At 44.0% G+C, this 19,016-nt stretch overlaps 1 protein-coding gene across 1 annotated transcript; it reads right to left on the bottom strand.

Moving 5' to 3' along the window:
- Nucleotides 1-10,488: 10,488 nt before the first annotated feature.
- On the bottom strand, nt 10,489-18,396 carry LOC125462408 (NADPH oxidase organizer 1). Its single transcript, XM_059653899.1, has 8 exons — nt 18,255-18,396; nt 17,916-17,996; nt 17,745-17,820; nt 17,075-17,255; nt 16,705-16,907; nt 16,099-16,209; nt 12,821-12,938; nt 10,489-12,410 (listed from the first exon to the last, which is right to left on the bottom strand). The coding sequence occupies exons 1-8, from the start codon at nt 18,315-18,317 to the stop codon at nt 11,741-11,743; spliced, it is 1,503 nt and encodes a 500-aa protein (XP_059509882.1). The 5' UTR covers nt 18,318-18,396; the 3' UTR covers nt 10,489-11,740.
- Between the last annotated feature and the right edge of the window lie 620 nt (nt 18,397-19,016).

The raw sequence follows: 19,016 nt of genomic DNA, 5'->3' as shown, positions 1-19,016 counted from the left end.
TCCGAATATCCCCATCTAGAAAGACAAACTTTTCGCTGCAGCTATTGCATTCTAAACTTCAACATTTCAAGCAATGACCCACAGTTTGTCAATGAATGCTTCAAATGGTTCACAGAATTGTACTGGCTGGTCTGCGCCTGTAGCTAACATGGATACTCATAAGCCAGTGGGGTGAGGCTTAAAGACGTATGAGGTATCAGGATGTTATTGATGAAGAACGGCAACAGTACTGATTCAACGTCATTGAGCTATCAATCAGCACACTGAAGAGTGGCCTGGCTCCATTCAAACCTCTGCTTAAAGGAAGGCCTGTGAGCTCAAGTTCCTGTTTACACATATATTTCTATCATGTGTTATTGCAATAGATTTAGAGAAAGTAAGGGAGAAGGAGAATGAGTAATAGGCAACTCAAATAGGAAATTATAATTAACCCCATAGCCCCTGGCAAGAAAAACTAGCAAAACCTGTGAATGAAGCTATTGGTCTGAATTTTGTTGCGTATACCTCACACCAGAGCTATAGCACAAGTTTCCAAGTATTATTAACTTTTATTCTGGGTTGCAAGGAGAGTCTATGCGGATCCCTGATAAAACTATTCAAATGTTCAGGAAGACGGCCTGAATAATGAGCTGGTTTTCTCTGATGATTTACATACTGCTTTACCAAGTATGAGAGAAAATGCAGAGAGTGAGCATCCTCTAACTCCTTCCTCCAAGAGAACTGAGAATGAGATCAGGGGTGAGAGGGGAAAGATTTACATAGGACCCAGGGGTAACTTCTTTCACACTGAGTGTGGTGCATGTATGGAACAACCTGCCAGAGAAAGAGATAGAGCTGGGTACAATTACAATTTTTAAAAGCCATTTGGATGGGTACATAGATAGGAAAGTTTTAGAGGGATATGGGCCAATGGGATTAGTCCAGTTTAGGAAACCTGGTCAGCCTGGATGAGTTGGGCCAGAGGTGTTTCCAAGCTGTGTGACCCCATGGCTGTATGATTGGTGAAAACACCACAGCATAATCTCTGTGAGCCAGATGTGAAGACAGAGAGTGGGAGAGTGCCTTTGTAAGTAGTCTATTGAACAGGTACAGGACTTGATAAGGCTAGTGGAAGAGTGACGATATGTGCCTTTAAAAGGGATTTGTCTGTCCTGGCTCTCGTGAAAAGGGTGTGTTGCAAAACTCATGCCGAGGTGTCTGCTCCATGGAGAGTGGAGTCAATAGTTTTGTCCTTTAATTTAGAAAAGTGGACAAAAGAAGCCTGGATGGCCGGAGTTGAGCTCACGCAGACCCAGGTTATAGTTTTGCTTTCAATTATTGAAGTTGGGGTACTGGGATTTGAAGCTGCTAGATATAGTTCTCTCTCTCTGCTACTGCAAAAAGCTTGAGTTCCCTCTCTGCTGCTAGACTGATTCTGTCAGTGTTCCTTCTCCTGGACTAGAAGAGATAACAAGTGAGGGAAATCTGTTTTGCTGAATCTGCCTTTGCCCAGGGTGTGTTTGTGGATGTTGCTACATTAGAATAATCAATGAGTAGTAGTTAAATAATATATTAAGTATTTCAATAGATAAAGTTAGGCCAATTCTTCTTTTCTTGCTTGTATTTTAACTGTGGTGTAAGAATAAAGTGTGTTTTTCTTAAACCCTAGTAGATTTCCTATTCGAATCAGAGCTGGAATGCAGCACCTTACACTTGCCTTTAAATACGATAAACATTAGGGTCTAGGCTATCTCTATGGTGTGTTTTGAAGTGGTTTGGTCTGGTCTATAACAGAAGGGATGTAGTTAATGTTAAATATGTCAACACACAGTTGCTGTCAATCTTGATCATGCTTGAAATAAGACCCACAGTGACAATAACAAAGTGGTCTGCTATATCCTCCACAATCTGGCCAAGCGGACAGTGCAACCCATGTCACCAGGACTTCAGTGAGCACCCCAGGAAGAGGAAGGAGAATAAACATGGGCAGGACAGCACGAGGTGGAGGAAGGGAAGTGAGGAGACACCAGCAGGCCACAAGGGGCAGCATGGTGGCTCAGTGGTTAGCACTTCCGCCTTACAGCACTAGGTACCTGTGTTCAAATCCACTCTCAGGCAACTGTCTGTGTGGAGTTTGCACATTCTCCCTGCGTCTGTGTGTGTTTCCTCCCACAGCCCAAAGATGTACAGGCCATGCTAAATTGCCCATAGTGTTCAGGGGTGTGTAGGTTAGGTGGGTATAGGGGGATGGGTCTGGGTGGGAGGATCCTATGGTAAGTATGGTCTTGTTGGGCTGAAGGGCCTGTTTCCACACTGTAGGGATTCTATTCTATGGTTCACGAGTATGTCATCTGACAGCAGTTCCCATCAAAATCCTGAGGAGAGCCTTGCTCTACTTGTCCCTGATATCCACCCTTCAGTTCTGGGCTCCCTTCAGGCCAATATCCCCCCAAAAAGCTAGTCTGTGCTGACTTTATCCAAGATCACAGCTGATGATCTGTATGATAATGATTTATTCAATATTGAGCTTTCTCTCAGGACCAGCCTTGAGGGTAGGGTTGCCTTTCGGACCCTCCACACAGGGCTCACCCCGGCAGCTGCTGAGACTCTCTCATGGTGTAAGTTTGCCCTCGAGGGTGTAGCTGGTGCTTGTAACACCTCAGCACTGGCAGGAACAGTCTCCAGGCTGGCTGACCGAGTGGTAGCAGCACTAGCACGCTCACAATGGTGGGAGCATGAAAGCCATCATCCCAACAGTAGGTGGGAATTGGGGCACACCACAGAGAGTGCCACTCTGCCAGGGCAGCAATATGAGGGTATAGGTAGCTGTAAGGGCCTTAACATATTTTTTGACCAATAAATCATATTGCGATTGAAAATCATCCTGTGACCTCATTCTGAGCCAGCAACAACTCCTCTTCTTCCTCAGGAGGCTAAAGAAACTCAGCATGCCCGTAAGAAGCCTCATCAACTGTTACAGGTGCGCCATGGAAAGCATTCTATCCAGATGCATCACAGCACTGTAAGATACCACAGAGAGTTGCGAACACAGTCCAGACCATCACACAAACCCACCTTCCATCCTTTGAGGTTTCCCTGGATGTTAAGTTGGAGCGGATTTGGAAAAGACTTACATGCATGTTACTGAGATTGAGGATTTGAGCGTTAAAGAGAGACAGGTGCATAGGAGGTTGAGGAGTGACCTTAGAGGTCATAGATAAGATGAATGTGGTATACTGCATCCACTGTACCCAGTGTGGCTTCCTCTTCATTGAGGAAACCAAGCGGAGGCCTGGGGACCGCTTTGCAGAACACCTCTGCTCGGTTCGCCATAAACAACTGCACCTCCCAGTCGCAAACCATTTCCACTCCCCCTCCCATTCTTTAGATGACATGTCCATCATGGGCCTCCTGCAGTGCCACAATGATGCCACCCGAAGGTTGCAGGAACAGCAACTCATATTCCGCTAGGGAACCCTGCAGCCCAATGGTATCAATGTGGACTTCACCAGCTTCAAAATCTCCCCTTCCCCCACCGCATCCCAAAACCAGCCCAGTTCGTCCCCTCCCCCCACTGCACCACACAACCAGACCAGCTCTTCCGCCCCACCCACTGCATCCCAAAACCAGTCCAACCTGTCTCTGCCTCCCTAACCTGTTCTTCCTCTCATCCATCCCTTCCTCCCAACCCAAGCCGCACCTCCATCTCCTACCTACTAACCTCATCCCACCTCCTTGACCTGTCCGTCTTCCCTGGACTGACCTATCCCCTCCCTACCTCCCCACCTATACTCTCCTCTCCACCTATCTTCTTTACTCTCCATCTTCGGTCCGCCTCCCCCTCTCTCCCTATTTATTCCAGAACCCCCACCCCATCCCCCTCTCTGATGAAGGGTCTAGGCCCGAAACGTCAGCTTTTGTGCTCCTGAGATGCTGCTGGGCCTGCTGTGTTCATCCAGCCTCACATTTCATTATCTTCCATCCTTTGACTCCGTCTATACTTCTCACTGCCTTTATAGGTGGATTTCACCACTATCACCGTCCTGGAAAGGATGGGCTCCCCAAACTAACTAGATAAGGACACATTTACATTGACAGTTGGATCTTTGGCAGCCCTTGCGAATGTTTTGCTTTGTGCTGGTATACATGCCAATCAACGTCTTCATGTACACTGCCCATTGTACGCAGCCTACTCTTACCTCACCATGTGGCTATTCTGCCTCCAGGCACACGCTGGGCATGGTAAGTGCCAGCATCTGAACAATCCGATTGAGTGCCAGTGCTTTATCATCAGGAATTCTCTTGGATATTTGGAAGCATTCATATAGAAGCACAGTATTTCAGGGCAGGAGTAAGCCATATAAACCTTCCATCTTGCTCCACTATACAATGCAATCATGGCTGATCATACAACTCAGTGGCCTATTCCCACTTTCTCCCCATACCCTCTGATCCCTTTAGCCCTAAGAACTAGATTTAACTCTACTTTGAAAGCACTTATGGTTGTGATCTCAAATACTTTCTGTGGCAGACAATTCCACAGGAGCACCCTACTCTCTGGGTGAAGACATTTCTTCCCATTGCAATCCTAGATGGCCTACATGATATTCCACATTGAGCCCTGGTTTTGGACTCCCTGCCCATCAGGAACATTCTTCCTGTGTTTAACCTGTCTTGTCCTATTAGTCTTTTGTAGGTTTCTGTAAGATTTTCCCTTACTTCATTCTTCTAAACTCCAGTGAATATAATCCCAACCAATCCAGTTTCTCTTCATACATCAGTCTTACCATTCCAGGAATTGGTCTGGTATATCTTAGTTGCACTCTTTCCAAAGTCAGAACATTCTACCTTGGATAAGGAGGCCAAAACTGTACACAATACTGCAGAAGTTTGCTCACCAAGGACATGCGCGATTGAAACATTGTATTCATACTCCGATACTCAAATTCTCTCGCCAACATACTATGTACCATCCTCAACACCCGCTCTCTTTCACAGACTGGTCGACTAAACCTTGCCACATCACCCCACCTTCCCAATCCATCACCATTCAACACTCTGAAAGCTTGTGATTTCAAATAAACCTGTTGGGCTATAACCTGGATGACTTTGGTCATCCCAGTCAAACAACAGCACCTCCACATCATTCAGATGGTTGTCTGCCTTCCTGTTTTCATTACCTATGTAGATAACCTCATATTTCTCTATAATTGTGCTTCATCTGCCATGCATTTTTCCACTCACTCAATTTGTCTAAATCACGCTGATGCATCTCTGTATCCTCCTCACAGCTCACCTCCTCACCCAGCTTTCTGCTTTCTGCAAATTTGGAGATATTGCATTTAGTTTCCACATTTAAATCATGAATATATATTGTGGCAGCGGGGATCCTAGCACTGACTGTGGCACAGTACCCCACACGTCACTACCATCTCCTCAGAAAAAGGCCCATTTATTGCTAGCTCTCTATCCATGCCAGCACACCCAACAGCCTCAACCTGCAAAGTTGCACAAAGCATAAGGTGGATGGTGTGAACATGTATTATTCACTAACCCCCTTTAACTCCACCCTTAGCCCTCCCCAAAATACTTAAGGAAGTGGCCCTAGAAACAGTAGATCTATTGGTGATCATCTTCCAAAATTCTTTAGACTCTGAAACACCTCCTATGCACTGGAAGATAGCTAATGTAACCCCACTATTTAAATAGTGTGGTAGTGAGTTGCTTTAATTTTACATGCTAATCATTTATATGGAATTTCAGTGAAAACTTTCTGAAAGTCCAAGTAAACTACATCCACTGGTTCCCCTTATCAACCATCCAAGTTACATCCTTGAAGAATTCCAGATTTTTCAAGAATGATTTCCCTTTAGTAAATTCATGTTGACTTTCTGATCCAGTCACAGATTTCCCAGTGCTGTGCTCCCATGTATCATATAACAAACTGTAGCATTTTCAGTCTCATTGTCCATATTTCCCTGATTTTTCTCTACCTCCCTTTTGTAAATAGTGGGGTTACAAAAGCTACCCTCCAACCTTTAGGAACTGTTCCCCGATCTGTAGAATTGTGAATGACAACTACTGAAGCATCTACTATTTCCATTGCCACTTCCTTAAGTAATTTTTAGATTACTAAGGGAATGTAAAAGGGACTTTTGAATAGAAAGTAAGAGGTGCATGTTCACACTGTTTATCTTATGTTTCCTGCCAGATTTGCAGGATGAAGCTGGTGAGATTTGAGAAGATGTGTGTAGTGATTGTAACAAGGTCAGCCAGCTGGATATCATAAAATATGATTTCCCGAACTGGGGCTGTTAACTTGATCCAATTAGAGAGCCCTGGCTGACACATAAAAAGGGTCAGTGTTAGCAATACTCAAACTCCAGTGCCTGACTCTGTATGAGGCAGTACTATAGCCAAGGACTGCTCACTTGTAAATAAAGGACGATTTTGTTTACACGTGACATCCAGCCTCTGCGGAGTCATTTCAGTGCACAAGATGTGACAATAGCATTGTGAATGATTTTAGCAATATCATCTTCAACGGCCTCAATGACGATTGAGTCAGTTATGCAAAATACTCTTCAGGAGGTATAGTGTTTTTTCTGGTTGCCTATTACTCCCTTCTGGTTCTCCATTCTACAGCAAGAGAGAGGGAAGAGTGCCAGCTTGCATGTTGCAATCTGATGCCTGCCACAGCGGAATAACGCAATCTTTGGAAGCTGTTAGATGTGGGTGTGAGCTATGCAGCAGTGGTGACTGTACAATAATCAGATGGAGCATCTGAATGTTCAGTATTCAGGTATAATTACCGGAGATTGTTGATGGTTGGGTGACAAGGAAATGGTGAATTATATAATGTGTGAAGATGTGGTGTGTTTGGGAGGAAGTTGCATAGAGTCATATAGTCACAGGGTTATACAACATGGATCCAGAACCTTCAATTCAACTAGTTCATGCCAAAAATAATCCCAAACTAAGCTAGACCCATCTGCCTGCACTTAGCCCGTATCCCTCCAAACATTACTTATTCATGTACTTATCCAAATGTCCTTTAAATATTTAACTGTACCTACATCCACCACTTCCTCAGGGAGTTCATTCAACACACAAACCATGCTCTGTGTAAAAAACAAGTCCCTTATGTCTTCTTTAAATCTTCCTCCTTTCACCTTAAGCGAATGCCCCGTGGTCTTGAAATCCCCCACCTTAGGGAAAAGACAGCTGCCATTCACTTTATCTGTAGCCATGATGATTTTATAAACCTCTGTATATGGTCAGCCCACCCCCCTTAACTTTTTACGCTCCAGTGAAAATGTTACAGCCTATCCAGTGTCTCCCCATAACTCAAACCCTCCATTCCTGGCAACAGCCTGGTAAATCCTTTTTGAGCCTTCTCCAATTTAATAATATCCCTCCTAATACAGGGCGACCAGAACTGGACACAGTACTCCAGAAGAGGCCTCACCAACATCCTGTACAATCTCAACATGACGTCCCAACTTGTATATGTTAAGGTCTGAGCAATGAAGCCAAGTGTGCTACTTGCCTTCTGAACCAGCCTATCTACCTGTGGTGGAAATTCAAAGAATCATGTGCCTGAAATCCCAGGTCCCTCTGTTCTACAACACTACCCAAGGCCCTACCATTAATTGCATAAGGCCCATCTTTGTTTGTTTTACCAAAATGCAATACCTCATATTTATCCAAATTAAATTCCATCTGCAACTTCTCAGCCCATTAGCCCAATTGTTCAGCTTCTCTTTATGATCTTAGGTAACCTTCTTCACCTGCATTGGAAAAAGTTGATCACTCACACGAAGGCTTTGTAGTTAAACATTCGAGACTAACCCTGCAATTATCTCTGTAATGCCTTTCCTTTGCCTTTTAAAGTTGTTATCTACTAGGCATTCTGAATCCTGTCGAACAGTGATCTCTCTCTGTCTTTTGACACTCATCAATAAGGATTCCATGACCAAAATTCCTCTTTCTTTCTTTTGAGAAACTCTGCCAGGCTCTGTAACAGGCAGACTACATCCACCCTCCAGCAGCTACAGCCTGGCTTTGAAAAGCAAACAACGAGAATAAAGACTTTTATTTTTTGCTGCCCCTGGGCGTCACAAAGCCCTTTAAAAAGAAATGAAGTTTAAAAGTGGAGTCACAGCTCTATTGCAAACACAATGAAAAATTTCCACACTGCAAGCTCACATAAAGAACAGTGCAATAATGATCACATCAGCAGATTAGCTGATACCAATTGAGGAATAAGAATTTGCCAGTGGTAAGTCCCACATCCTTCTTTAACATAATACCATCTATTATGCCTGCCTAAGAAGGTAGGCACTTTGACATGTTTTCAGGAAGGTAGCGCCTACATTAGTGCAGGAGATCTTCCTTACCATACCATCGCGTCAGATTTGATCATTGTTTTCCGATCCTGGAGTGCCACTTAATCCCATAACTTTTTAAAGCAGCAGAGATAGTATCACCCATTGAGCCACATCAGACAATATGCACCATGATAAAAACCGAAAGAAATGCGGATGCTGTAAATCAGGAACAAGAACAAAAGTCGCTGTAAAAGCTCAGCAGGTCTGGCAGCTTCTGTGATGAAAATATCAGAGTTGATGTTTCGGGTCTGGCGATCCATCCTCAGAACTCACAATTTGATGTTAACTCGTAGTAAACATGCCCAAATTTGCACCTCCTGCTTCACAGTCTGTCAATCAGTAACATGTTTGGTGTTGTGCTGTGATGATGAAGATAAGCAAGATGGCTATTCATAAAGTCGTGGAGCATGGAAACAGACCCTTCCATCCAACCGTTCTGAACAGTTCTGAACAGTGAACAGTTCTGAGGAAGGGTCACCGGACCCGAAACGTTAACTCTGTTTTCTCCTCCACAGATGCTGCCAGACCTGCTGAGCTTTTCCAGCAACTTTGTTTTTGTTTCAGGTTAATAGTATCCTTCCTATAACTGGGCGACCAAACTGGACATTGGTCAACTATTAAATTCACACATTTATTGCCTGCTGCATTTAAAATTGCATGTGAATGTCCATTTAAAAAAAAATCTCAGATAACTTATTGGGCAGCTTTTAAATCATGGGATGTTGTAATTACATTTTTGATCATTCACAGGATGCAGGTGTCATTGACCAGACCAACATTTATTGCCGATCCCTGTGGACAGCTAGGAGTTAACCACTGTGCTGTGGGTCCAGAGTCACATGCAGGTAAGCAGTTTCCTTCCCAAAGGCATGACGCTTCATGAACCAAATGGGCTTTTACCCCTGACAATTGGCAACAGTTTGTCACATGGATTCTTAATTCCAGATATTTATCAAATTCAAATACTACCATCTCCCGTAGTGGGATTTGAACCTGGGTCCCTAGAATATTACCTAGGTCTCCAGTTCAAGAATCTAGCAAAGCTTTCAACTCTCCTCAGGTAGGTGCAGATTAAAATTGACAGGTATAATTTTATGGGTTATCACAGAGACGTGCAAGAGGATCAGAGCTGGGAGCTAAGTATCCACCTGGTTAGTACTGCTGCCTCACATTGCCAGAGGCCCAGGTTCAATTCTCAGGCCTCAGGTGACTGTCTGTGTCTATGTGGGTTTCCTCTGGGTGCTCTGGTTTCCACCCGCAGTCCAAAGATGTGCGGTCAAGGGTGGATTAGCCATGCCAAACTGCCCACAGTGTCCAGGGATATGCAGCCTAGGTGTATTAGCAAAGGAAAATGCAGGATTACAGGGACAGGGTAAGGAGCGTGGGTCTGGGTAGGGTGTTCTTCAGGAGGACGGAGGGGCATTGGTGTGCATTCGATGAGCTCAATTGCCTGCTTCTGCACTGTACGGTTCTTTGATTCTAAAACTGTGCCAGCAAGTTTTGAGAAGATTTGTAGCTCAGGTTGAGGTTCTGGATGTGAGTTTGCCCACTGAGCTGGAAGGTTAGTTTTCAGACATTTCGTCACCAATCTAGGTAACATCATCAGTGAGCCTCTGACGAAGCGCTGGTGTTATGCCCCGCTTTCTATTTATCTGTTTAGGTTTCCTTGAGTTGGTGATGTCATTTCCTGTTCTTTTTCTCAGAGGACATCATCAACTCAGGAAATGACATTACCAACCCAAGGAAACCTAAACAGATAAATAGAAAGCGGGGCATAACACCAGCGCTTCATCGGAGGCTCACTGATGATGTTACCTAGAATGGTGATGAAACGTCTGAAAACTAACCTTCCAGCTCAGTGAGCAAACTCACATCCAAAACTGCCATTTCATAAGATCATGGCTGATCCGAACGTGACTTATTTCAAATTAATTTAATATAATGGATACCAATGACATGCTCTGAATTGGAATGTGATATTCCTATCAGTCAGATGAGTGTACTCAGTTGATTCAGGTAACAAAAATTGTGAGGCAGAGGCAGTTACCTTCCCCCCAGTAGAAACTGCAAATGTGAATATGTTTTGCCTAAGCAAGTGAAAATATTCACATACACCATATACTTTAAAATACATAAAACATTTATTGCAATTTTGCATAACCCAAAAATATAGAATCATTATCAAAGGAAATAAAACAGCAAATATAGCTGAACCAGAAAACCAGCTGTCACCTATAAGTAAGAGACATGATTCCTGGAAAGATACAAATCCAGGATAGTTAGTGTACCATCCCATATCTAGAAAACACGTGGTTACATTTCTTAATATAAGCTATGGTTGTGTAATGACAAAACAGCGTTTTTTCCATTATGGAAAATACAACTTGCTCAAATTTGAATGTAATAATTGGTTGTTAAATTATAATATCAGTTTTGATTTTCTTTGTCAATTGGGCAGAATCGTGGTTGACCAAATGGATTTGAATCACTTTTCTCACTAAGCACTCAATGACACAAGTTTCAGCAATAACTGAGGGAGCTCTTATTTTTCTACCTTTACCAAGGCCTTTTTTTTTTGAAAAATTAGTTTTTAGGCATTTCTAGCTATCCAGGATTGCCCTGAAAAGTTGGTAGTTGACTTAACCATTGCTGTGATTTTGTTACAACAGAGTTCTTTGCTTGGCAAACTCAGGGGGCAATTGAAAAAAAAACAAACCATGTTGGTCTGGGATTGGACTACAGACAGATCGAGCAGAAATGTTGTTTGATTTGGATGCCTCAAAGCCAGTCAGAAATATTAATGAACTTAACAACCAGTAACAGTAAACTTCTAAAAATCAATGATCACCTTCATTATAGCATCGCATTAAAAACATTTCGATATTTGTCACATCGAACAAATTTCACTTCAGAACGTCCCAAAATCAGTATTTTACTATATTTAAAAAACTATTAAGTATTGACTTATCAATCAAATATAATTAATGGGTATTTACACAATTGTTATTTGGGATGTGCTAAAAATGAGCATTCCTCTGGTCAATCCTGGTGTCACTCTCGAGGGTTCATTATGAAAAGATAAGCATCAGTGGCTACTTTAACAGAGTCCAATTGATGGATTTTTTCCAGAAAGAAAGAGTAAATAGTACTTTTTCCTTCATTGTGACCCTTATTATGGATTAACATTGCTACTCAGCAGGGTAGCTGTTCTATAAACAAACCTGAAAACTAATATGATTGTGGCATCGCTCACTACCTATATTTCCATCAGATAAATTGTATAAAATCTGCAGCTTCTGCATACTATTTCAAAATATTGTTTAAGTAAAAAACAAAACTTTTCTTTCTCAGCAATACTTCGGTTGAGTGACCTACATCTCTGTTATGTAACTTTGGAAGGTAGGAATATTTTGAGATCTCAGAGCCATGTTCTTGGTAAATGTTGTGCACCTTGACAGTATTTCTCGGCGATGTGGCCTCGGAGGTATTTTGGGGACGACGTTTGTAGCAGGAGTTTTCTCTCTTGTTGAAGTTTCAGGCCTGGAACTCAAATCCACCTGTTCCACTCCTGAATCATTCTTGGACATGGTTTCAGCAGTTAGGTTCTTCTCAAACAGTCGTGCCACATTATCGGAGCCTTTAAGGATGTGGTAACTATCTGGCAAACTTCCGACCTCAGTTGATTCTGACTTGTCTGAACTATCATCGCACAGGCTTTCTGGCCTGCTATCTGACTCGTCTGAATTGGGAAGGCTCAACTCGCCTTCAGATAGGTTTTCGTCAGGCAAACAGGTGGAAGACCTGCATTGCTGCCTTTGCAGTTTAAGAACGTTATTGATGGTTTTTGTGGGGGAGCTGCCTTGGTTATTGCACATATTCTGCTTTTCAATATTTGACAGCGCAGCTGAATTGTCAACGTTTGCCGAGAGATCTGGAGTGGAAGCCCATCTGCCTGGCTTGGTGAGAATCTGTAATTTTGAATGAGGGTTTTTATATGGCTGCAGATACAGCGATGGGACATACCCAGACTGGCCATCGTACCTATTAAACAATAAAATGACAGGTTAGTCTTCACATTGCTTTGCCGATTCCAAAATGCACATGATTCGTATCATGCCTTGCAATTCTCTTCATGCTGAATGCAATATATTTAGATTGAATGCTGCTTAAGTTAAATTGTCTCCTAAATAAAAACAAAAGTTTTAAAGTCCTTTCTCTAATCTCTTGTTTTGCTCATTTTTGATTACTGGAAGTTGCTGATGAAACAGAAAGTAAATGACATTTCACCATAAAGATGCTCAAAGCGAGTTTCAGATTTGAAATAAAGTTGTTGTGACATTGAGAATCTGACTGATTCAATTTAAGATACTAAACTGCAGCTGTCACATTCCATTAGTTATTTGGAGCGATTGATTAATGAATAATTGTTCAATAATAAAAGTAGGACATACCTAATAAACCACCATCCATCACTAGATTTTTTCAAGATTTCAACTATAACACCCACGTTCATGGACAGTTCATCCTCATTTTTCGCTTCATAGCTTTTAACAGCATAATATTGGCACTCTAAATTTACAAAGGATAAAACAAAAGTTCAAAGTAAAACTAAATATTTCACACTAACATTGCTAAATATTCATTAAAAGTCCACTACACAAAAAAGGACTTCAATAACTAGGAAAAAAGGTTTTTGTGGTTTTATTTTTCTTATTCTGCTTTGCACATTAAATGTTATACTAGGCATTTACAAAACATTGGTTCAACCTCACACCTTAGAAAGGATTGGGAGGCAGTTGAGCAACTATGGGAAACAATTTGTACAAGAATGGTTCCAGGGATTAGGATAGATTGGAAAATAGCTTACTTCCTTGCGAGAGAGTAGGCTGGATGGAGATTTGTGCTAAATCCGGAAGGGCCCGAACATAGTAACTGTGCTGAAGGTTGAAGAAGCTGATTTAAGGTGAATGGCAAAACACCAAACACATCATGAAGAAACTTTCTTTTTTTAAAAAAATATATGGCATGCGGTTTGGATCTGGAATGCATTCCTTAAAAATGCAGTAGAGATGTTCTCAAATATTATTTTCCAAAAGGAAATTGGATTTGAAATATCTGCAGGGCTCTGATGATGGAAGACAGAGTCGACTAGCTAAGCTGTTATTGCAGAGAGCCAGTATGGGCATAGTGGGCTGAATGGCCTCTTTCTGCATTGTAACCAATCTGTGGTTAGATAGGCTGAGAAGGAGATGTTTTCAGGTTTCGAAATGCTGTTCTTTTTTATTTGGCAATGAAGCTGTGGCCATATTTTCCTCAGAAAATGAAATAAGGTTGGATTTAGCCTTTTAAAAACATGTTAAAAACTGTTTCCAAATAATAGGTGATAATGGGAACTGCAGATGCTGGAGAATCCAAGATAATGAAAGGTGAGGCTGGATGAACACAGCAGGCCCAGCAGCATCTCAGGAGCACAAAAGCTGACATTTCGGGCCTAGACCCTTCATCAGAGAAGGGGATGGGGTGGGGGTTCTGGAATAAATAGGGAGAGAGGGGGAGGCGGTCCGAAGAAGGAGAGAAAAGAAGATAGGTGGAGAGGAGAATGTAGGTGGGGAGGTAGGGAGGGGATAGGTCAGTCCAGGGAAGACGGACAGGTCAAGGAGGTGGGATGAGGTTAGTAGGTAGGAGATGGAGGTGCGGCTTGGGGTGAGAGGAAGGGATGGGTGAGAGGAAGAACAGGTTAGGGAGGCAGAGACAGGTTGGACTGGTTTTGGGATGCAGTGGGTGGAGGGGAAGAGCTGGGCTGGTTGTGTGGTGCAGTGGGGGGAGGAGACGAACTGGGCTGGTTTAGGGATGCGGTGGGGGAAGGGGAGATTTTGAAGCTGGTGAAGTCCACATTGATACCATTGGGCTGCAGGGTTCCCAAGCGGAATATGAGTTGCTGTTCCTGCAGCCTTCGGGTGGCATTATTGTGGCACTGCAGGAGGCCCATGATGGACATGTCATCTAAAGAATGGGAGGGGGGGTGGAAATGGTTTGCAACTGGGAGGTGCAGTTGTTTATTGCGAACCGAGCGGAGGTGATCTGCAAAGCGGTCCCCAGGCCTCCGCTTGGTTTCCCCAATGTAGAGGATGCCACACCGGGTACAGTGGATGCAGTATACCACATTGGCAGATGTGCAGGTGAACCTCTGCTTAATGTGGAAAGTCATCTTGGGGCCTGGGATAGGGGTGAGGGAGGAGGTGTGGGGGCAAGTGTAGCATTTCCTGCGGTTGCAGGGGAAGGTGCCAGGTGTGGTGGGGTTGGAGGGCAGTGTGGAGCGAACAAAGGAGTCACGGAGAGAGTGGTCTCTCCGGAAAGCAGACAGGGGTGGGGATGGAAAAATGTCTTGGGTGGTGGGGTCGGATTGTAGATGGCGGAAGTGTCGGAGGATGATGCGTTGCATCCGGAGGTTGGTGGGGTGGTGTGTGAGAACGAGGAGGATCCTCTTTGGGCGGTTGTGGCGGGGGCGGGGTGTGAGGGATGTGTTGCGGGAAATGCGGGAGTGGCGGTCAAGGGCGTTCTCGACCACTGTGGGGGGAAAGTTGCGGTCCTTGAAGAACTTGGACATCTGGGATGTGCAGGAGTGGAATGCCTCATCGTGGGAGCAGATGCGGCGGAGGAGGAGGAATTGGGAATAGGCGATGGAATTTTTGCAGGAGGGTGGGTGGGAGGAGGTGTATTCTAGGTAGCTGTGGGAGTCGGTGGGCTTGAAATGGACATCAGTTACAAGCTGGTTGCCTGAGATGGAGACTGAGAGGTCCAGGAAGGTGAGGGATGTGCTGGAGATGGCCCAGGTGAACTGAAGGTTGGGGTGGAAGGTGTTGGTGAAGTGGATGAACTGTTCGAGCTCCTCTGGGGAGCAAGAGGCGGCGCCGATACAGTCATCAATATAACGGAGGAAGAGGTGGGGTTTGGGGCCTGTGTAGGTGTGGAGGTGGGACTGTTCCACGTAACCTACAAAGAGGCAGGCATAGCTGGGGCCCATGCGGGTGCCCATGGCCACCCCCTTAGTCTGTAGGAAGTGGGAGGAATCGAAAGAGAAGTTGTTGAGGGTGAGTTCCTCCCACTTCCTTGACCTGTCCGTCTTCCCTGGACTGACCTATCCCCTCCCTACCTCCCCACCTATCTTCTTTTCTCTCCATCTTCGGTCCCCTCTCTCCCTATTTATTCCAGAACCCCCACCCCATCCCCCTCTCTGATGAAGGGTCTAGGCCCAAAACGTCAGCTTTTGTGCTCCTGAGATGCTGCTGGGCCTGCTGTGTTCATCTAGCCTCGCATTTTCATTATCTTCCTAATAATAGGTTTTTTTTTTACAATTTATTTCAACCGCCCCCTAGACAATTTCACATTATGAAAAAGGTACAAGTTGAGTTGTTTAAGGTTATAAGGGCGAACAAAGTGTACAACAAGCGAACAAAGACATTCATATGCCACAAAGTTGCTTTTGTAGAAGGTAGTTAAGAAGTTATGAAGTGTAAAGTAATGCAGAACACACATTCTCAATGGATTGAGAGATTAAAAATAATTGATGCTTGTGCAATCTTTGGCTGATGATATTTAATTGTGCCGCATCAGAGCAATGGAGCAATTTTTTTTGCTCTAGGGCTGCTTAACGTGCAATGTCAATGGGACATTGCAGCTTTAGTATTAAAGTGTTAAGGGTGGCGCCCAGATCTAATGATTAACTTACCGCCTGTTTCAACGATTGACTCCCCAGATGTGACACACGCGAGGCATTTTTTGAGATAGGGAGCCGGAAACCAGGCTAATTGCTTTTCATCATTCTCCACAAGCCACCAGCCTAGAAGAAACACGCACCAGAGCCATTAGAATAGGTGTGTTTCCCCACGTTAAACAATTCTCCCCGCTGTAAGCCTATTATCGGCTATTAAACTTCAATTTTGCAGTATCCTGTTGGTACACATTCAAGTTTTATCACAATCTCAACAATGCTGTTCACGAATCTGTACAGAGCCGAACTGTTACACAGAAACAGTGGTGAGATCACCTTCCCCAAAAACTAGGGACGGTGCTGCAAGCGGACCTCAGTGCGGTGTACAAACGACACGCCGCTTCTATACTAGCCCTCTCGGTGCGCTAAAACATGCAGAATCACTGTTGTCTGGGCATGTTTCAATAGAAGGTTACTGAATCACTGGATTCCTGGGATGTTATGCAGAAGCAACAAAAAGAACTCATTTTTTAGTTCAGTAGTTGACCTTCTGACCCCTTCTCTCTGCTACCCCCAAGAATGAAATAAACAGGTTTACTGTGAAAGCAGTCCCAAAAACGTTACCCGATGTGTTCTTCGCTATAACATCGACGGTTTCGTCCTCCAACACCTTAAACGGCTTGTTCTTCGTATCTTTCGTTTCATAAGACGCGATGCACTTGTAATTCTCTGAAGCCATGGGCTGGGTGATGGACTGGGCTCCACCTTTAGCGGAACGCCTTAAAGTCTCTCTCCTTTTCTCCACCGCCGAAGGCATAACAATTGCACTGCAGCGAAAGGAGGGACCGTTCAGCGTTAGCTTTTACAGGGCTGACCCGCCCGTCGGGCATTTGAAATCTGATTTCACTGCAGATAGTCTAAACAGCGCGAACATTTCACTCCGAGTAACCCACAGCTAAGGTAGGGATGGCCCCAAGGCACATAGTGTGCTCACCTGTCTGAAGGGAAGGAAGGCGCCAAGTCGCTGTTACTCGCCAGGAAGAATTGGACAATATCTTGGTCCTCGGAGATCTTGGTGGAAGATGTCAACAAACGATCACAGTATTCCTGTAACATTCTTATTCTCAGCACTGATCTACTCACTTGGGCCTGCCTTCTTTCCTTCCTGGAAATATCTGCAGGACAAAATAACACAAGAACATTTCACATCCTGAATTTTAAAGCTTTCTGTTTAATAATCAGCACACTTCCACAGTGACTATTTCAAAACAAACAAAAATTCAGACGGGTCTGCAACATTTCAAGATATTTTAAAACCCTCTATATTAATGATGATCGATTACAACATTTAAAAGGCATCTGGATGTTATATGGTTAGGAAGGGTTTAGAGGACCAAATCGTGGCAAAGGGGACGATTAATTTGGGATATCAGGTCGGCATGGACGGGTTGGACTGAAGGGTCTGTTTCCACGCTGTACATCTCCATACAGCGTTTCGATTCATTAGTGGGATATGGGAGTCGCTGGCTGGCCAGCATTTATTGCCCGTCCCTAAGAGGAGCAAGGGGAATCCCAGTTTATCCCAGAAAGGGATCTTCTGTTAGTGCTATGTAACTTACTGACTTTTTAGGTTTTCGAGGATGAAGTAATTGCTTTCACCTTACCTTGGAACTTGGGTAGTATCCGGTCTGCTTTTTTAATTCGACCAGCTTCTAGAGGATACTTCTTCGCAACGGTTTTCTGCAAAACAAAAGGGCAGATTACGGTAAATACTTTATATATAACATCCACACGTCGCAAATCATGTCACCTAATGGATTTGAAACTCGACTTACATGCAGTTTCTTAAACTCTGCGAAGGTTCTGTAGACGATAACATCATTCTGATCAGACCAAAGGACTGAAGCAAGGTAGGTCTGCCATTTAACAACAACAAAATAAACCGGATGAGTTATAAATACAAAACATAGAAATAATGAAGAGCAGAATGTTCAGAAAAAAGTACATTCAACAACAAAATAAATTGGATGAGTTCTGAATGTAAAATACAGAAATAATGAAGAGCAAGCAGAATGTTCGAAAGAACAAGAAAATGCTTGATGTTGAGGAAAATAAAGTGCAATATTTATTACGGTATCTGTTTTTCATTGCAAAAAGAATGTAAAATGGTTCACCTTTAGCTTCTTGTGCTGCATTAGTCCAATAATTCGGACTTGTAGCGGAAACCTCTTGTTCATTTTGCGGACTGATTCTCGCTCAGAGCTCTCCAAGTTATGAACGTGCTGTGTGGTATCTGGCTCTCAGCGTGCACAACGTTCTGTTTTATAGGCAGCCTCCGACCTCCCACAGCACACTTTGCCCGCCTCCAATCGTGGCCGTCCCGAAATTCTATGCTGTGCTAAGTCATTTTGCATTTTTCTTTCCCTTTCCGTGATGTACATGGCTCTGCCAGGAATGTGAATGTGCTTGTTTCCAAGGCGGGGGACACATGGTGCATTGAGTTGATATGAAACAATTCTGGACAATAACAGACAAATCAGATGGGAGATAAGATAATAAAATGTGAGGCTGGATGAACACAGCAGGCCAAGCAGCATCTCAGGAGCACAAAAGCTGACGTTTCGGGCCTAGACCCTTCATCAGAGAGGGGGATGGGGGGAGGGAACTGGAATAAATAGGGAGAGAGGGGGAGGCGGACCGAAGATGGAGAGTAAAGAAGATAGGTGGAGAGGGTGTAGGTGGGGAGGTAGGGAGGGGATAGGTCAGTCCAGGGAAGACGGACAGGTCAAGGAGGTGGGATGAGGTTAGTAGGTAGCTGGGGGTGCGGCTTGGGGTGGGAGGAAGGGATGGGTGAGAGGAAGAACCGGTTAGGGAGGCAGAGACAGGTTGGACTGGTTTTGGGATGCAGTGGGTGGGGGGGAAGAGCTGGGCTGGTT

This window comes from Stegostoma tigrinum, chromosome 23 (assembly GCF_030684315.1).
Source record: "Stegostoma tigrinum isolate sSteTig4 chromosome 23, sSteTig4.hap1, whole genome shotgun sequence".
Taxonomy (NCBI): Eukaryota; Metazoa; Chordata; class Chondrichthyes; order Orectolobiformes; family Stegostomatidae; genus Stegostoma; species Stegostoma tigrinum.
The sequence above is the reverse complement of the archived record's forward strand: the minus strand, read 5'-3'. Positions and strand labels throughout refer to the sequence as shown.

Coding starts and splice junctions, on each gene's coding strand:
- LOC125462408 (XM_059653899.1), bottom strand. CDS start 18,317: ATGAACAAGAGGTTTCCGCTACAAGTCCGAATTATTGGACTAATGCAG. Junction 16,210..16,704: donor TATAGCGAAGAACACATCGG/GTAACGTTTTTG, acceptor TGTTTCTTCTAG/GCTGGTGGCTTGTGGAGAAT. Junction 12,411..12,820: donor GATGGATGGTGGTTTATTAG/GTATGTCCTACT, acceptor ATTGTTTAATAG/GTACGATGGCCAGTCTGGGT.